Source organism: Abramis brama (assembly GCF_963993115.1).
Source record: "Abramis brama genome assembly, chromosome: 12".
Taxonomy (NCBI): Eukaryota; Metazoa; Chordata; class Actinopteri; order Cypriniformes; family Leuciscidae; genus Abramis; species Abramis brama.
The window spans coordinates 41,316,135-41,334,801 of record NC_139974.1 but is presented as its reverse complement, the minus strand read 5'-3'; the positions used below and the strand labels follow the sequence as shown (position 1 = coordinate 41,334,801).

At 41.7% G+C, this 18,667-nt stretch overlaps 1 protein-coding gene across 2 annotated transcripts; it reads right to left on the bottom strand.

Moving 5' to 3' along the window:
- Positions 1 to 410: 410 nt before the first annotated feature.
- tfap2e (transcription factor AP-2 epsilon) lies at positions 411 to 18,472 on the bottom strand. 2 transcript variants are annotated; one of them, XM_084130344.1, is made up of 7 exons: positions 18,341 to 18,472; positions 15,733 to 16,188; positions 13,624 to 13,678; positions 7,638 to 7,851; positions 4,071 to 4,189; positions 2,521 to 2,659; positions 411 to 1,019 (listed from the first exon to the last, which is right to left on the bottom strand). In XM_084130344.1, the coding sequence occupies exons 1-7, from the start codon at positions 18,383 to 18,385 to the stop codon at positions 764 to 766; spliced, it is 1,284 nt and encodes a 427-aa protein (XP_083986470.1). In that variant the 5' UTR covers positions 18,386 to 18,472; the 3' UTR covers positions 411 to 763. The 2 variants fall into 2 exon arrangements, with proteins under 2 accessions (XP_083986470.1, XP_083986471.1); XM_084130345.1 differs by lacking the exon at positions 18,341 to 18,472 and adding an exon at positions 17,636 to 17,763.
- Between the last annotated feature and the right edge of the window lie 195 nt (positions 18,473 to 18,667).

Genomic DNA, 18,667 nt, shown 5'->3' with positions numbered 1-18,667 from the left:
TTTTTAAGTTTTCATTTTAGTCGTTTTGCCATATGTCTAGTTTTTTCATTTTAGTTTTATTTATTTATTAATCATTTTAATGCTTCAACTTTTGTTTTTCAGCTAATATTTATATTTAATATGCTGCATTATTTCAAACAAATGATTTTAATAGTTTATAATAACAATAACCCTGTCAAGCGGTTGAATTCAATTGTTGAATTTAGTTTTATATTTTTGGTTTTCATTTTAGTCACTTTATTTATTTTTAGTCACTTTGCCGTGTTATTATTATTATTTTTAGTTTTTTTTCCAGCTTTATTTATTAATAATTTTAGTGCTTCAACTTCAACTTTCATTTTTCAACTAATATTATTCAAAACAAATAATTGTAATAGTGTTTCACAGCGATAATGACCCCGTCAAAGCGATTGAATCCAGTCGTTGGTTTAATAATATATTACATTTACATTGCAGTACAGCGATAAGAAGAACAGCAACATTGATAATAAACATACAACATGAAGTACAAAAATGACATTTTCAAATTCATCAGTCAATAATAACTTTACACCGCCGCTTCAGGAGTCCGAGCCGCTTCCCGCGTATCCCGTATAAGTCGCCCGACAGGATCCGATGGGAGATTGAGGTCCACATGCTGGTGTTTTCTCAGGAGACCAGCGGATCCGAACGGGCTGAACGCACACATTCGCACACATAAATACACTCATACACTCCTGACGGAGAGAGAGGGAGGAGCAGTCAGTGTCTCTCGCCCGGCGGCTCACTTGCGGTGCTTGAGCTCCTTGTCGTGGAGGCCCTTGGCTCCCTCCTTCTCCAGCAGTTTGAGGGCCTCCAGTAAGTAGCTCTGGAAGGCGTTGAGCGCGGCGCAGATGGCCGGCGTCCCGAAGCCGTGGGTCAGCAGACTGAAGTGGGTCAGGCTGTTCTGCACCCCGGGGTCCAGGCAGGGCGTGGGCCGACCGGCACCCAGAGGAGACCTGTCCTGAGACATCAGGTCCATGAACTCCTTGCAGATCTCCCTGAGGACACAGAGAGGGGTGAGAGGGGTGAGAGGCGTTCAGACACACACTACACACACTACACACACACACACACACACACACACACACACACACACACACACACACACACACTCCTTGCAGATCTCCCTGAGGACACGGAGAGGGGTGAGAGGCGTCACACACACTACACACACACACACACACTACACACTACACACACACTACATACACACACACACACACACACACACACAAACTCCTTGCAGATCTCCCTGAGGACACGGGAGAGGGGTGAGAGGTGGTCACACACACACACACACACACACACACACACACACACACACACACACACACACACACACACACACACACACACACACACACACACTACACACTACACACATGCACACACACACATGAACTCCTTACAGATCTCCCTGAGGACACGGAGAGGGGTGAGAGGTGGTCACACACACACACATACACACACACACACACTACACACACACTACATACACACACACACACACACACACACACACACACACACACACACGAACTCCTTGCAGATCTCCCTGAGGACACGGGAGAGGGGTGAGAGGTGGTCACACACACACACACACACACACTACATACACACACACACTACACACATGCACACACACACACACACACATGAACTCCTTGCAGATCTCCCTGAGGACACGGAGAGGGGTGAGAGGTGGTCACACACACACACACACACACACACTACACACACACGAACTCCTTGCAGATCTCCCTGAGGACACGGAGAGGGGTGAGAGGCGTCACACACACTACACACACACACACACACACACTACACACTACACACACACTACATACACACACACACACGAACTCCTTGCAGATCTCCCTGAGGACACGGAGAGGGGTGAAAGGTGGTCACACACACACTACACACACACACACACACACGTGCTTTCAATAATACACTGATGAACTGAGTAGAAAATGTGCTCACGAATGGAACTGAAGCTTCATTATTTCACTGAATTCCTGCATTGACCCATTTATATAATGAAAAAAGATACTAAAAAAAATATATATATATATATTTTTTTTTGGACAGTGATTTTATACACATAAATCTACAGCTGCCTTTATACTTTATGAAGAGTGTTCCTCGTATTTAAGGTCTGTGGCAGCAAGAAGTGAAACCCCTGGTCCAGTGGTTCTCAACTCCAGTCCTCGGGACCCGCTGCTCTGCACATTTTGTATGTCTCTCTCATCTGACACACTCAGTTCAGTTCATGGAGTCTCTCCTAACGAGCTGATGATCTGGTTCAGGTGTGTTAAATAAGGCATACAGAATGTGCAGAGCAGCGGGTCCCGAGGACTGGAGTTGAGAACCACTGCCCTGGTCTATAGGAACAGCACAGGTTTATTCCAGCGTTCACAGAATCTACAGGTGTGTGTGTGTGTGTGTGTGTGTGTGTAGTGTGTGTGTGTGTGTGTGTGTGTGGTCTTCACTCACTTGCTGGCCATCAGCATGCTGCGTCTCGTGGGCGTCTGATCCGGGTCGCTCTGCCGGCACAGATACTCCGCTGTCGCCCGGGCCGGGAACTCGGTCTCACACACGTACCCGAAGTCCCGAGCGAGGTGAACCGCCTCACCTGAGGAGAGAGAGAATTTTAACAAAACATTTATTTTACAATTCTTATATACCACTCAACGCAATTCCAATATTTAATAACCACAATAATTCACATTACATTAGTAATACTCATTGTAACACACAAGAACAAAATTAAATGTCATCTACAACAGAGCAAACTGCATCATTATAACACCACTGGCTTGAAAAAACATCAAGTCCTTCATCTTATAAAATTTAAACTCAATCCATACTCTTGATTTTATCCTGTTTTTTAAAATAGATATAACTTCACATCCTTCTGACCCTTCAATTTTGTTCCTCCTACTTAAATATATTGCCAATTTTGCTTCACCTATAATGAAATTTAATAGTTGACATTTTATTCTGATTTTTGCTGCATATCGATAACCAAGAATAAAACTCTGAGCCGTAAAAACTTCATTTAAACTGCTAAACAACAATTTAAGAAAGTCAAAAAAATAACCCAATCTTGTACACTCCATAAAACAATGAGAGAGAGAGAGAGAGCGAGCGAGAGAGAGAGAGAGAGAGATCAGGCTGACGCAGAGATGAGGTGATAATAGACTGAGTTCTCATTGGCACTTATTTTAACTTAACACACTACAGTAACATCCACGATAAACTCACTTGCCTAAGTGACTGATAATGTTGTGTGTGCGTGTGTGTGTGTGTGCTGCGTTTGACACAATAACCACAGCAAATACGAGACGGTGCGGATGTGATCTGATCTGGCTTTAGTATTCTAAATATTGTTCTGATCCAGTCTGACCTCTGACCTGTAATGCTGCCTGAATCAAAAGCTGTGTCCCAAATGACACACTATACACAGAGTACTCAACCGTGTAGTGTATGAACTCATTTAACTTATTAACTTATTACTAGTCTGAGTCTGATCCGCTCTGCTGCGTAAGTGAAGCGGTGACCGTCGAGAGCATGAAGTGTCCAGCGTCACACACTCCGTTTATCCGGTTAAATAAGTTCATCATCCGCGCACTTAAAGTGCACTACTTCTGTTTAGAAGATTCAGTGTGATTCACTACACAACTACACACTACAAACTACACACTACAAACTACACACTACAAACTACACACTACACACTACAAACTACACAACTACACACTACAAACCACACAACTACACTCTACACAACTACACTCTACACAACTACACACTACACAACTACTACACTACACAACTACACACTACACCACACTACACAACTACACACTACACCACACTACACAAATACACAACTACACACTACACAACTACACACTACACAACTACACACTACAAACTACACAACTGAGAGACCAAGTCTGTTATCTCAGTAAAGCTGCTTTGAAACACTATAGTAAAAGCGCTGTATAAATAAAGCTGCCTTGACTAGTAATGTCTGGTACCTTCCACCAGCGCTGTGAGGAGCGTGACGTTTGCAGCCTTCCGTCGGCCGGCTGGCAGGTTCAGTCCGATCTTCTCCAGGCGCTCTCGGAGACATCGGCCACCGTTCTTCGACTTGGCTCTGAGGAAGAAAAGGGAGAAGATGAAGAGCAGGGAGGAGATGAAGAACAGGGAGGAGATGAAGAACAGGGAAGATGAAGAACAGGGAGGAGATGAAGAACAGGGAAGATGAAGAACAGGGAGAAGATGAAGAACAGGGAGAAGATGAAGAACAGGGAGGAGATGAAGAACAGAGGGAAGATGAAGAACAGGGAGGAGATGAAGAACAGGGAGGAGATGAAGAACAGGGAGGAGATGAAGAACAGGGAGGAGATGAAGAACAGGGAGGAGATGAAGAACAGGGAGGAGATGAAGAACAGGGAGGAGATGAAGAACACGGAGAAGATGAAGAACAGGGAGGAGATGAAGAACAGGGAGGAGATGAAGAACAGGGAGGAGATGAAGAACAGGGAGAAGATGAAGAACAGGGAGGAGATGAAGAACAGGGAGGAGATGAAGAACAGGGAGGAGATGAAGATCAGGGAGGAGATGAAGAACAGGGAAGATGAAGAACAGGGAGAAGATGAAGAACAGAGAAGATGAAGAACAGGGAGGAGATGAAGAACAGGGAGGAGATGAAGAACACGGAGGAGACGAAGAACAGGGAGGAGACGAAGAACAGGGAGGAGACGAAGAACAGGGAGGAGACGAAGAACAGGGAGGAGACGAAGAACAGGGAGGAGACGAAGAACAGGGAGGAGACGAAGAACAGGGAGGAGACGAAGAACAGGGAAGATGAAGAACAGGGAGAAGAGGAAGAACAGGGAGGAGATTAACACGGAGGAGATGAAGAACAGGGAGGAGATGAAGAACAGGGAGAAGAGGAAGAACAGGGAGGAGATGAAGAACAGGGAGAAGAGGAAGAACAGGGAGGAGAGGAAGAACAGGGAGGAGATGAAGAACAGGGAGAAGAGGAAGAACAGGGAGAAGAGGAAGAACAGGGAGAAGAGGAAGAACAGGGAGAAGAGGAAGAACAGGGAGAAGAGGAAGAACAGGGAGAAGAGGAAGAACAGGGAGGAGATGAAGAACAGGGAGGAGAGGAAGAACAGGGAGGAGATGAAGAACAGGGAGGAGATGAAGAACAGGGAGGAGATGAAGAACAGGGAGGAGATGAAGAACGGAGGAGATGAAGAACACGGAGGAGATGAAGAACACGGAAGATGAAGAACAGGGAGAAGAGGAAGAACAGGGAGGAGATGAAGAACAGGGAGGAGATGAAGAACAGGGAGGAGATGAAGAACAGGGAGAAGAGGAAGAACAGGGAGGAGATGAAGAACAGGGAAGATGAAGAACAGGGAGAAGAGGAAGAACAGGGAGGAGATGAAGAACAGAGAAGATGAAGAACAGGGAGGAGATGAAGAACACGGAGGAGATGAAGAACAGGGAGGAGATTAACACGGAGGAGACGAAGAACAGGGAGGAGACGAAGAACAGGGAGGAGATGAAGAACAGGGAGAAGATGAAGAACAGGGAGGAGATGAAGAACAGGGAGTAGAGGAAGAACAGGGAGGAGATGAAGAACAGGGAGGAGATGAAGAACAGGGAAGATGAAGAACAGGGAGAAGAGGAAGAACAGGGAGGAGATTAACACGGAGGAGATGAAGAACAGGGAGAAGATGAAGAACAGGGAGGAGATGAAGAACAGGGAGAAGAGGAAGAACAGGGAGGAGATGAAGAACAGGGAGAAGAGGAAGAACAGGGAGGAGATGAAGAACAGGGAGGAGATGAAGAACAGGGAGAAGAGGAAGAACAGGGAGAAGAGGAAGAACAGGGAGAAGAGGAAGAACAGGGAGAAGAGGAAGAACAGGGAGAAGAGGAAGAACAGGGAGAAGATGAAGAACAGGGAAGATGAAGAACAGGGAGAAGAGGAAGAACAGGGAGGAGATGAAGAACAGGGAAGATGAAGAACAGGGAGAACAGGGAGGAGATGAAGAACAGGGAGAAGAGGAAGAACAGGGAGGAGATGAAGAACAGGGAGGAGATGAAGAACAGGGAGAAGAGGAAGAACAGGGAGGAGATGAAGAACAGGGAAGATGAAGAACAGGGAGAAGATGAAGAACAGGGAGGAGATGAAGAACAGGGAGAAGAGGAAGAACAGGTAGGAGATGAAGAACAGGGAGAAGAGGAAGAACAGGGAGGAGATGAAGAACGGAGAAGAGGAAGAACAGGGAGAAGATGAAGAACAGGGAGGAGAGGAAGAACAGGGAGGAGATGAAGAACAGGGAGGAGATGAAGAACAGGGAGGAGATGAAGAACAGGGAAGATGAAGAACAGGGAGAAGAGGAAGAACAGGGAGGAGATGAAGAACAGGGAAGATGAAGAACAGGGAGAACAGGGAGGAGATGAAGAACAGGGAGAAGAGGAAGAACAGGGAGGAGATGAAGAACAGGGAGGAGATGAAGAACAGGGAGAAGAGGAAGAACAGGGAGGAGATGAAGAACAGGGAAGATGAAGAACAGGGAGAAGATGAAGAACAGGGAGGAGATGAAGAACAGGGAGAAGAGGAAGAACAGGGAGAAGAGGAAGAACAGGGAGGAGATGAAGAACAGGGAAGATTAAGAACAGGGAGAAGAGGAAGAACAGGGAGAAGAGGAAGAACAGGGAGGAGATGAAGAACAGGGAGGAGATGAAGAACAGGGAGAAGAGGAAGAACAGGGAGAAGAGGAAGAACAGGGAGAAGAGGAAGAACAGGGAGAAGAGGAAGAACAGGGAGAAGAGGAAGAACAGGGAGAAGAGGAAGAACAGGGAGAAGATGAATCCCTCCCATGTTTTGCGTCTACATAATGTTTGGCCATAGGATAATTCATATTTCCAGTCTGGATGGCATACCTATGCTCAGCTACCCTGTCTCTCAGTCTCCTTTTAGTGAGGCCTACGTAAAAACAGCCACATGTACACTCCAATCGATAGACAACATGGGTAGTATTGCAATTTATAAAACTGTTAATAGTGTAAGTCTTATTACTGAAAACATCCATAAATGTAGCAGTTTTAGCCATATTCTGACAATAATTACAATTACCACAAGGAAAGTTTGGTAAATATTGTCCTATCCTAACAAAGCACACATCAATGGAAAGCTTATTTATTCAGCTTTCATAAGATGTATACATCTCAATTTCATAAAATTGACCCATGTGAGGTTTTGTAGTTCAGGGTCACATAGTGTTGATATGGCAACTATAGTGTCATGTATAGTATGTTAAACCATTTAAAACAAGTGTGTTACAACACCCACTCACTCCTACGCCAATTTTACTGCTTTCCTGGAGCTCAAACAGTAGAGCGTCGGCGCTTGCAACGCCAAGGTCATGGGTTCGATTCCCAGGGAAAAGCAAGAACTGATAAGAATGTAAATGTGAACCTTGAAATGCAATGTAAGTCGCTTTGGATAAAAGCGTCTGCCAAATGCATAAATGTAAATGTTTTGTAAAGGAGAGCCGCTGAATGTGTGTGTTCTTCGTGTGTACCTGCGCAGGACTCCTCCGAGCAGCGACGCGTTCAGGCACTCGGGCGGCGCCAGGCGTCTCTGGACTTCTCCCACCGTCACCTTATACTTGGATGTGGAGCTGAGGAGCGACAGGCGTCCCGGGACCGAGCAGAAGATCTCCGACGGGTTCGACACGCCACCCAGACCCAGGCCTTCTTTACTGAGACACAGCGAGCCGTTCAGCTTCGACGGCACTGAACACACACACACACACACACACACAGACGGTGAAGGTGAAGCTTTCCTGGAGCTCAAACAGAAGAGCGTCGGTGCTTGCAACGCCAAGGTCAGGGGTTCGATTCCCAGGGAAAGCAAGAACTGATAAGAATGTAAATGTGAACTTTGAAATGTTAGTAAGTCACTTTGAATAAAAGCGTCTGCCAAATGCATTAATGTAGATGTGCCAGAGCTATCGCAAATCACAGGAGAGTGAACCTTCTAAGTGTTTATCAAAATCTGATAATTTGTGCTTTTAGATTTGGTCCTAAGCTTCTCCTGCTTAGTGTGTGTGTGTGTGATCTGATCCTGATCACTCTGTCGGGTTTATTCTGAGATGATAACCGGCTGGATCTACATTATCCCTCACTTAATGCACTGTGAACTAAGATGAACAAACAATGAACAGCTGTTTATTCATGTTAGTTAATACATCAAGTAAGGGATAATGTAGAGCGAGGCGGTTGTTAGCGAACACCCCCCCGACAGGCTGATCACGACCCCGACGCGAAGCGGAGCCTGAAGGGGTTGTATTCGCTATAACAACCGCCTCGCTCTACATTATCCCGCTTATTACATGGCTACCTACCAAATAAATCAATAATTTGACACAAAATATTGATTTAAAAAGGAGTTTATTGATTTAAAAACGATTGTATTGCTTCCGCTAAAGAAAATAGTCCATTCCGTCTCTACGGTTAGAATCCTGCGTCCACAGCAACGCTCTGTTGTTCATGGCAACTTCGCAGTGTCTGATATCAAGAAATAACACACCGCACTCTACATTAGAGTTCAACCAAGCCATGTAATAATGTTAACTAATGAACCTTATTGTAAAGTGTTACCGAAAATCTAATAATGATCTGCACTTCTACAGCATTTATTCATCTTTGTTAATGTTAATTTCAACATTTACTAATACTTTATTAAAATCTTGATAACATTAGTTAATGCACTGTGAACTAACATGAACATTTACATTTAATCATTTAGCAGACGCTTTTATCCAACACTGGTACAGTAGGAGTCCATTTCTGTCCCCCAAGGTACAGTCTACACTAACGTGCCCCATAGGGCTTATTATTGGACCTCAAGGCACATATATGTGACTTTTTGAGGGTCAAAAAGCATTAAAAGGTACATATATGTACCGTTTCTTTTTAAGGTACAATATTGTACCCTTGAGGGAACAGGAACAGGCCACTGTACCCCTAAAGGTACAATTATGTACTTTATTTTCTGAGAGTGAAAGCGACTTACAAATGAGAACAATAGAAGCAGTGAAACTAACAATAGGACAACAATATGTAAGTGCTGTGACTCTTCCCAGTGTAATCTAACACAGTACATGTTAAAACATTTTTCTAATATAGATATAGAAGAGAAAGTGTTAGTACAAACAATGAACAGCCGTATTTTTATTAACTAACGTTAACAAAGATGAACAAATACAGTAACAAATCTATTGCTCATGGTTAGTTCATGTTAGTTGATACATTAATGTTAATATGAACCTTATTGTGAAGTGTTGCTGAAACGGGTTGGGTGTGCCAGAGCTATCGCGAATCACAGGAGGGCGAATCTTATTTTTAAGTGTTTATCAAAATGTGATAATTTGTGCTTTTAGATTCGGTCCTGTAACCTTTTCACGACACTCTCCCACAGGTTGGCATCTGTTGTCTCGGTGTTTAATTTCTGTTTCTCACTCTTATTTTCGAGCGGGTGTTGCATCTCCATTGGGGGAACGCTTTATTCCATCTGTTGTGCACACAGTCGTTGTGCTTGTAATTAAAGTTTTCTGGCTCCTTAAAAAAATCTGACTTTAAAATGAACCCAACAATCACAGTGACGAAAAGTAACACGGTTTAATCAAATGGCAGAAATAAAAACAGGCTGTTATGTGTGTGCTATCCCATTCCCCCCCATTAAAACAAGGCTTTTGTCTGAATGAGGCATAAACCTCCATTCAAACTCTAATAATGATTAGCGTTCATGGAAGAACAGACCATTGGGTTTTAATATGAGCTCAAGTATCTTTGTTACGTCGTTCCTAAAAACCTTCATTTGTTTTCGTAAGATTAGCCTTTGGTGTGTTTCTACGCCTCATCTGTGTGGGCTGGATTTCAATAGGACTAGAGAAATGCAGCTTACGCATGTATTAGGAAAATCCGCTGGTGTGTGAATGATTCAGGAAGCGGAGGAGGGAAAATCCCAGATTTTTAACCCAACCGTTGCGTTTTTCCATATTTGACCCAAATTTGGGTTGAAACGACCCAGCATTTTTTAGAGTGTGGCTATTAATATGAGGAGATCTTATTAAAGCCGAAATCTATTCATTTTGATATTAAAATGTAGCGTCCCATTCGTTGACAACCATATAAACATTCACAGGATATTCAGCTTGTGGACAATTCTGATCAATACGCTATTTTCTCTGTGTATAAAACATCATATATAGACTAAATACTTAAAGTCCACCTTTTGGTGAAAATCAAGGTTTTAATGTTGTTTATGGTGTTTTTAATATGCTTTAAGACAAAGCATGTGTAAATTCATAAGTCGACTCCATTGCTGAGTATTTCCTCCTTAAAACTGCAGTGAACCAAAGACAGTCTCAAAAACACGCTTTGAAATCGCTGGTGTTTCTGACGTCACAAACTACCTTGTAACCAATCAGATCAACGTGTGATCGTCAACCAGTGGATCTCTGAGCTGAGTGAGTGAGTGGAGGCGGGGCTCATTTGCATATTCATAGAACCGCACATACTAAATGAGGCAAGGGTGTCGATTTACATTCAAGATATTTTAAGGCATTTTTTTTTTTAAGGAAAAAACGTTTAAATATGTAATTTTGGTGATCAAAGATGAGTTTTAAGGGATAAAATGATTGACTACTTTAACGACAAGACAAGGCGACGTTGCTGTTGTGGACAAAAAAAAAAAATAATAAAAATACCATCAGTTGCAATCGTTCTCCCCTCCGCCATGTTTAAAGTTACGGCACGCCCAACCCGGGTATCAAAATTATCTCAGCGTTTCCCAGTAATAAATACGACTTGAGAGGACATATATAGCTGAATATACGCCAAGTCATAATTACCATAAATAAAGCTCTGATGCTTTCGAATCGGTACTTCGGTGTCATACACCGATCTGTCTGCCGCTTCAATCCAACACACCTTAAAGGGATAGTTCACCAAAAAAATTCAAATTATCCCATAATAATGATTTCCTCACCCTCAAGCCATCCTAGGTGTATTCGACTTCATTCTTTCAGCCAAACACAGAGTTATATCAAAAAATATCCTGGCTCTTACAAGCTTAATATTGGGAGTGAATGATGCCTGAGATTTTGAACCCCAAAAAAGTGCATCCATCCATCATAACAGTAATCCATACGGGGGTTAATCAAGGCCTTCTGAAGTGAAGAGAATATCTATATTTATAACTGTATAAACTATAATCACTGGCTTTCATAACGGCCGTACGCGAGTCTAGTTCCGGCGGAAGAGTGACCTCTGACCCGACGCAGACACCTCTGACCCCACACATGACATATGAGTAGTGTAAGCTCAGTTGAGAGTCGACGCCTCTCGCGGTTTAAACAACAAACTCAAGCTCCTCCCACATTTCTCTTTAAAAACTCTCCTTTTACTCTTCTAGTTCGTGACTGGTGTTTTGCTCGATCCTCTGTGCTTATGCGTTCATCAATATGTCATGCATCTAGCTCTCAAAATTATGAGTTTACACATTGTAATTAAAAAGGCTTTTGTTCTGAAAACTCGTTAAAGCTCGTTACAGTAATTACGACATCTGTGAATGCACCATATGTCCAATTTCCGACTAGGAAACTCATTTTTACTTTGTAGGTTTTAAGATGTAGGGGGAATATGTTAAAAGTATGCTTGTCTGTATGTAACTGTATGTTTTACGTTTCCCTCTGTAGTCAACAATTTTATCCCTTAAAACTCATCTTTGATCACCAGAATGACATATTTAAAAGTTTTTCCTTTAAAAATTCTTCATGCCTTAAAAAATCTTGAATGTAACTCTACACCTGCCTCATTTTTAGTATATGTGCTTCTATGAATATGTAAATGAGCCCCGCCTCCACTCACTCGTTGACGATCACACGTTGATCTGATTGGTTACAAGGTAGTTTGTGACGTCAGAAACACCAGCGATTTCAAAGCGTGTTTTTGAGACTGTCTTTGGTTCACTGCAGTTTTAAGGAGAAAATACTCAGCAATGCTGTCGACTTATGAATTTACACATGGTTTGTCTTAAAGCATATTAAAAACACCACATAGACACATAAACAATATTAAAAGCTGGATTTTCACCACAGGGGGACTTTAAGAAGTGCAGAAAATGAGTATGCTATTTTGTTCAAAACTGTTGGAAAACTAATAATGACTGCTGTGAAAGTCCGTGTACACACACTACACTCTAAAAATGCTGGGTTGTTTTAACCCATGTTGGTCAACGGTTGGGTTGGTCCACATTTGACCCAACATGGGTTGAAACAAGTGTATTCAATAATCTTACAAAAATTCAAATTGAATGCAAAACGTTTGTTTATAGTTGCTACGCGACACACTCGCAGTGTTTGCTTCTCTCCTCCCGCTTTCGGTGGATTGGCACAAACACACACGCTACTGTATATTATCTCTGTCGTACAGTAGAATTAACGCGCGCGTGTGTGTGGGCGGCGTGCGCGTGTCCGCTCCGAGCGCGCGGCCGAGCATCTGAAGCGTCTCATGCTGATCCCTTTATTCCTGCAGGATTTGGCGGCTTCTCCACAGAAATCTCGCTTCACCCGTTGATCCGTTCAGCCGCTCGGTAAACACGCGAGATTTCAGAGAACGCTAAATAAAATCTAGAATTATGCAAATGAAAACATGCTAGAGTGTTTTCAGAAGCTGTTCTTATTAACTATCCAGCCTGGTGAGTGTAGAGGCACAGCGATGCTCTGAATTCTTCATAACTTTATTATCTGCTCTCTTCTCTAATCCCCCTCTTTCTCTCGCATGACCATGAACAGTTCATTAACAGCAGCGCTTCAGGGCGCAGGAGCAGAGGCAGGACTTCAAATGAAACTGCAGAGCTGAATTAGTGTGTGTGTGCGTGTGTGTGTGTTTCTCTCTGTGTGTGTCTCTCTCTGTCTTTCTCTCTCTCTCTGTGTGTCTCTCTCTCCCTCTCTCTGTGTGTGTGTCTCTCTCTCTCTCTCTCTGTGTGTGTGTGTGTGTATGTGTGTGTCTCTCTCTCTCTCTTTCTCTCTTTCTCTGTGTCTCCCTCTCTCTCTCTCTCTGTGTGTGTGTGTGTCTCTCTCTCTCTCTCTGTGTGTGTGTGTGTGTGTGTGTGTGTGTCTGTGTGTGTCTCTCTCTCTCTCTTTCTCTCTTTCTCTGTGTCTCCCTCTCTCTCTCTCTGTGTGTGTGTGTCATCTCTCTCTCTCTCTCTCTCTCTCTCTGTGTGTGTGTTTCTCTCTCTCTCTCTCTCTCTCTCTCTCTCTCTCTCTCTCTCTCTCTGTGTGTGTGTGTGTGTGTGTGTGTTTCTCTCTCTCTCTCTCTCTCTCTCTCTCTCTCTCTGTGTGTGTGTGTGTGTGTGTTTGTCTCTCTCTCTCTCTCTCTTCTCTCTCTCTCTCTCTCTCTCTCTCTCTCTCTCTCTCTCTCTCTCTCTCTCTGTGTGTGTGTGTGTGTGTGTGGTCAGCTCTTCTTCTACAGTATATGTTCATCAGATCAGACTCTCACCTTTCTTGATGACTGAATGGTCCAGGATCCCCAGCGCTGACGCTTCTTCTAAACCCTGTCACACACACAGCACTGTTGAGTTCATTTCATTTACAAACTAATCGAGGTTAAACAACAACTGCCTTTTTATTTATAGATGAGGGACATGAGTGCTTATTATCATGATGATTAATATTCCTTGTAAAATATTGACTATGAACATATTTATCAGTATAATTATGGTGATTAGATCACACTTAACAGCCTGTTGTGCATAAAATGCGACAATCATTGATACTATGCGCATTACAATTATTTTATTTGGCTACAAAATTTTCCTTATTTCAACTAAATATTTGTGGAACGAGTAGAAATATGTAAAGTGGAAGAAATGCTTTTATAGTCCTCGTGATGTCACGTAACAGCAAAGAGAAATAAAAAAGGTCACATTAACTATTGTCCTTGAAAGCGATGCATGAATAAAACATTATAGAGTATCTACTCTGATATTTAATTTGAAGTCGCAGGATTGAAGTTAAAAAAACAAACAACGACAAAAAAAAAAAAAAAAACGTTACGCTTATTTGTCACTTTATGGCAAATTAAACGTTCGTTCTCGTGTAAGTCAGTTCTCGGAAACGCTTCATCATCAAAGAGAGTCCAGTTGTTTGTTGAATAATTGACCGAGGAAACCGATTGGACGCGCTGCAAGTTTCCAATGACAGACAGAAGAACTCATTCTGCACCTGCAAACCACTGAAAGAGTGAAAGACTGAAAGACTGAAAGAGCGAAAGAGCGAAAGAACAAGCAGCGCGAGCCGAAAACCAAACCGGTTCCAATCCGAATCTTCTGTTCAATCCGAATCGTAAATGTTATGGCTGATTCTTCAATTAGTGCCGCCGACGATTGCTATCTTATAAAGGGGATTTTTTATTATTATTAAAAACTTCACTTTTAAAAGACAAATTATAATGATTTAAACCTTATTTATTGTATCTCGCATTTTAATATCTAGTTTTAAGAAAATGTTGCGTTTTTAATTTCTAGAGGAAGTAAAATTAATTGTAAGACTTCTGCATCAAGATTAGTTCTGTTCCGTGCCATAAATCATTCAGGTCGGAAACTTTTAATTGGGAATCATTTTATTTTCCACATGCAACGTTAATTGACTGCTAACTTTCATTACCATCACACATCATTCCATTAAACATCTCAGATCAAACGCACTTTTGCAGCACATATTACATTTTAAAGCTTTATTTTTTAAAGATTTCAAGTGACTCAAATTGAAGAATCAAGCACTTGATTTTTCCTTTATTTCAGAAGCTGTGATTGTAGTCTTTTTTTTAAATAACGTTTTTAAATTTTATGTGTAAAGATATTTATCCGTTTCAGACAATAAATAGAGGAGTTGTTAACAATGATTTATTAAAGGTATAAAATGCATTTTCACGCAAATGCACGGCAGAAAAAAACCTTTAAAGCACTTATGCATCAAATAAGACTATAAAAGAAATCGTTATTTAGAAAATATTTATATTTCCGTTTCATACGCTATAAACATTTGCTAACACTTTATTTTACAGTGTCTCTGTTTCATATTTACTATAGTAATATAACAGTCAATTATGCACATGCAAACCTGTGTAACCCCCTAATTATATAAATGTAATTAATTACTATGACTCAGTTATTAATTGTATAATTACACTGTAACAAGGACACCTTAAAATAAAGTGTAACCCTTTATTTTAAGGTGTCCTTGTTACAGTGTAATTATACAACTAAGAACTGAGTAATATTAAGCAACTACATGTTCTTACTATAGGGTTAGGATAGGATTATGATTTGGTTGAGGGTTATTTGCACGTAATTATGCATGATTTACTGTTATAAGTACTTGTAACATATGTAACAAGGACACTGTCAAATAAAGTGTTACAAAATAAAGTGTAACCAAAAATGTCAAACACGCCAAAGACTCTCATTTAAATAACCAATAAATAGACACATTTTGTAGAATTACGCCTGAATTGCGTTGTTTACATTTTATGAAACATGCAAAAATCCAATGATTTTTTTTATTTTTTATTTCTCATAAATGTCTGTAAAACCCCAGATGAACTCACCTGCATGTCCTCCAGCCCGTGATGAGCCATCGCATGCATCCCCAGAGGAGCTTCCCCCAGCGCCGCGGCTCCTTCGCCCAGGCCGTGATGCAGGAGCCGCGGGACGCCCGGATACTCGCGACGCGGGTCTAAACTCAACGCGCGGTGAGACTGAGACAGGAGCCCCGCGTCCTCGGAGCGCGAGCGCTGGGAGTGCCAGGCCTGCTGGTGCTGGTGGTGCTGGTGGAGCGAGTTGATGGACGGGTAGGGCTCCGGTAAATGCGGGTATCCCGTGTCCTGGCCCTGGGAATAGGACAGTGAGGACTGTGGATAAGGAGGAGGGAAGTAGGGCGGCTGGAAGTCCGAGGCCGGGGTGTGGCAGAGCGGGGGAGCCGAGGAGTAGGACGCCTGGTTCAGCGAGGAGAGCTGGGAGAGCCGTGCGCTCGGAGAGGAGCTCGACAGCCCGTCCGATCGGTCCTGTGCGTGGGGGAAAATACATGAGTTTCATGCAAATGCATCATAATGATGAACGTTTTGAGGTGCATCATAAAAAATAGCTTAATAAACATCTAAAGGATGATTGCAAAGTGTGCAAAATTCATCGTGCCACAATTGATGTTGATCTCAGTAGCCTAATTAACAATTTAGTCTATTTTAAGATAGCAATTATTTTTAAGTTTTCAAATATCAGTGTTAATATGCATATATAGCCAATAAAATAGCTTAATAAACATCTAAAGGAACGACTGCAAAGTGCATTCATCATGCCATAACATGCTCCTGATTTCAGTAAGTGCAACGAAAAATATGGTCAATTTAAGATTGCAATTATTTTGAAGTTTTGAATATATACACTGTAATTTAAAAAAAAAAAATCATGATTTGTTACCACAACATTTTTGCTTTTGTCAAGTCAACTTGGATAATTTATGTGATTCGGATAACATAATACTTTGAGTTGTTGATTAAACCAATCCCCTTCATTGTATTAACACATTTTTTTTTCATTTTTTTTTTTCAATGAACTTAAGATTTTAAGGCAAATAGGTTACTTACTTTTTTAAGTTAAACCAACAAAAATGTTTTACAGTGTAGGACTGTTTGTGAATAGGTCTTGTTATTGGCACAATTTATTACATGTCAAGTGTTCCTGGAAAGATTGTAGCTATAATAATTTGATTAGTTTAAATTATATATTCAAGGTATTAAATTAGTCGTCGTTAATTATACTAGCCTATTATTAATTATACCCATAACATTCTAATTAAATGTTTTGATGCGGCTCCAGAGTGTTTTCCTGTGAATGATACTCCCTGTTTTAAACAGTTAATAGATCCAATTAATTCAGGATTACACGCATATAAAAACACGTAGGGCTAATCTAATTTCCTTTTTGGTGCTTCTATAATTTTCCCTTCTCTTTTCACAGTTTCTCGGATATGTTTTGTAAAAAAAAAAAAAAAAAAAAAAAACGATTGCAATGTAATTTTACAGAGAGTCGTTTTATTTGTATTCACATTTATTAGTTTTATTTGTTTCATTGTATGTGCATGCATTTATTTGATTAGTTTTACTTTTATTTCGGAGCGGGGAAATATTCACACGCCAGTTTCTCCAGCTCGGAATGAAACGCATCGCTCGCGAGAATAAACCAAACCGAAGTTTCTGAGTTTAATGATTCTCTGTTGAAGCTTCATTCCCAACTCACTGTAAGACAAAGACCAGCCTGTTATCTTCGTTTAGACCGATGGCAGCATGTGACATATTTCCAATGAAACACTCACTTTATCACACACACACACACACACACACACACTCAATAACACAGATCGCGCTCGCGCTTCTATGCACGCTCATCTCAGCTGATCTCACATGACAATCTTCTCAATGATGATCCCTCAGATCTTCTCTGAGTTTAACTCACCATGCTCGAGTAGGTGTGGACCAGCATCTGCACACACAACTGCTCCAAAGCGCCTGTGATTCGCGTTAATAAAGTCACTAAAGGCCCGGGATCACAGATCCATCAACTCTGTCTGAATGAAGCTGTATATCAGACTGTCCCTGTTCATCACACACACCAGCTCTTATAGCACTGAGGGGAGGGGGAGGGGGGACACCTTAAAGGGACATTAATTAATTACTCGAAATTAATTCAGTCTGATTGGAAAAATCAATTTTCACTGGTTTGTTGCGGGTTAATGGTTCGCCAAAACTTTATTGATAATTGTTTTACATTTTCTAAATTTTATTTAGAGTTAATTTTTTTTGTATATAAATGTGATATAGTACTTTTTTATCACGTGACTATCTAAAGCAATAGGTCTATAGCAAAACTTCGGGTAACACTTTATTTTCCAGTGCCATTGTTACATATGTTACATGTACTTAACATAGTAATAACAGTAAATTATGCATAATTACATGCAACTAACCCTCAACCAAATCCTACCCAACCCTATAGTAAGTAGGCTACATGTTGTTAATTATTATTACTTAGTACTTAAATGTATAATTACATTGTAACAATGACACCTTCAAATAAAGTGTAACCAAACTTCGTTTTCACAGTAAAAAAAATAATAATTCGGTTTCTAGCCAAACCTAGATGAGAGGATGATAACAGTACCTGTAAGCAGTAAGGCTCTGTCTTGGTCCGGGATTTCCACAACATGATTCTGGAGAAAGAAAGTTCGTCCTTTGTTGATTTGAAGACGAGAGAGAAGAGACTCTGAGTCCTGCGAGAGATGAGTGAGAGACACCGCAGAGACACCGGAGTTTTACTGACAAAACACACTCTAGAGTTATGAGAGAGAGAGAGAGAGAGAGAGAGAGGAGGGGGGCAGACAGAGAGAGTGAAGGGGGGGTAAAAGAGAGAGAGAGGGGGGGAGTGAGAGAGAGACAGGGGGGGGGGGGGTGAGAGAGGGAGAGAGAGAGACAGAGGGGGTATAAAAAA

What these genes read in the sequence shown, in the direction of transcription:
- tfap2e (XM_084130344.1), bottom strand. Translation starts at nt 18,385, where the DNA reads ATGTTGTGGAAATCCCGGACCAAGACAGAGCCTTACTGCTTACAG. An exon ending in CTCGGAGGAGTCCTGCGCAG is followed by an intron (nt 4,190 to 7,637) that starts GTACACACGAAG and finishes TTTCTTCCTCAG; the next exon opens with AGCCAAGTCGAAGAACGGTG. An exon ending in CCTCACAGCGCTGGTGGAAG is followed by an intron (nt 2,660 to 4,070) that starts GTACCAGACATT and finishes CTCTCTCCTCAG; the next exon opens with GTGAGGCGGTTCACCTCGCT.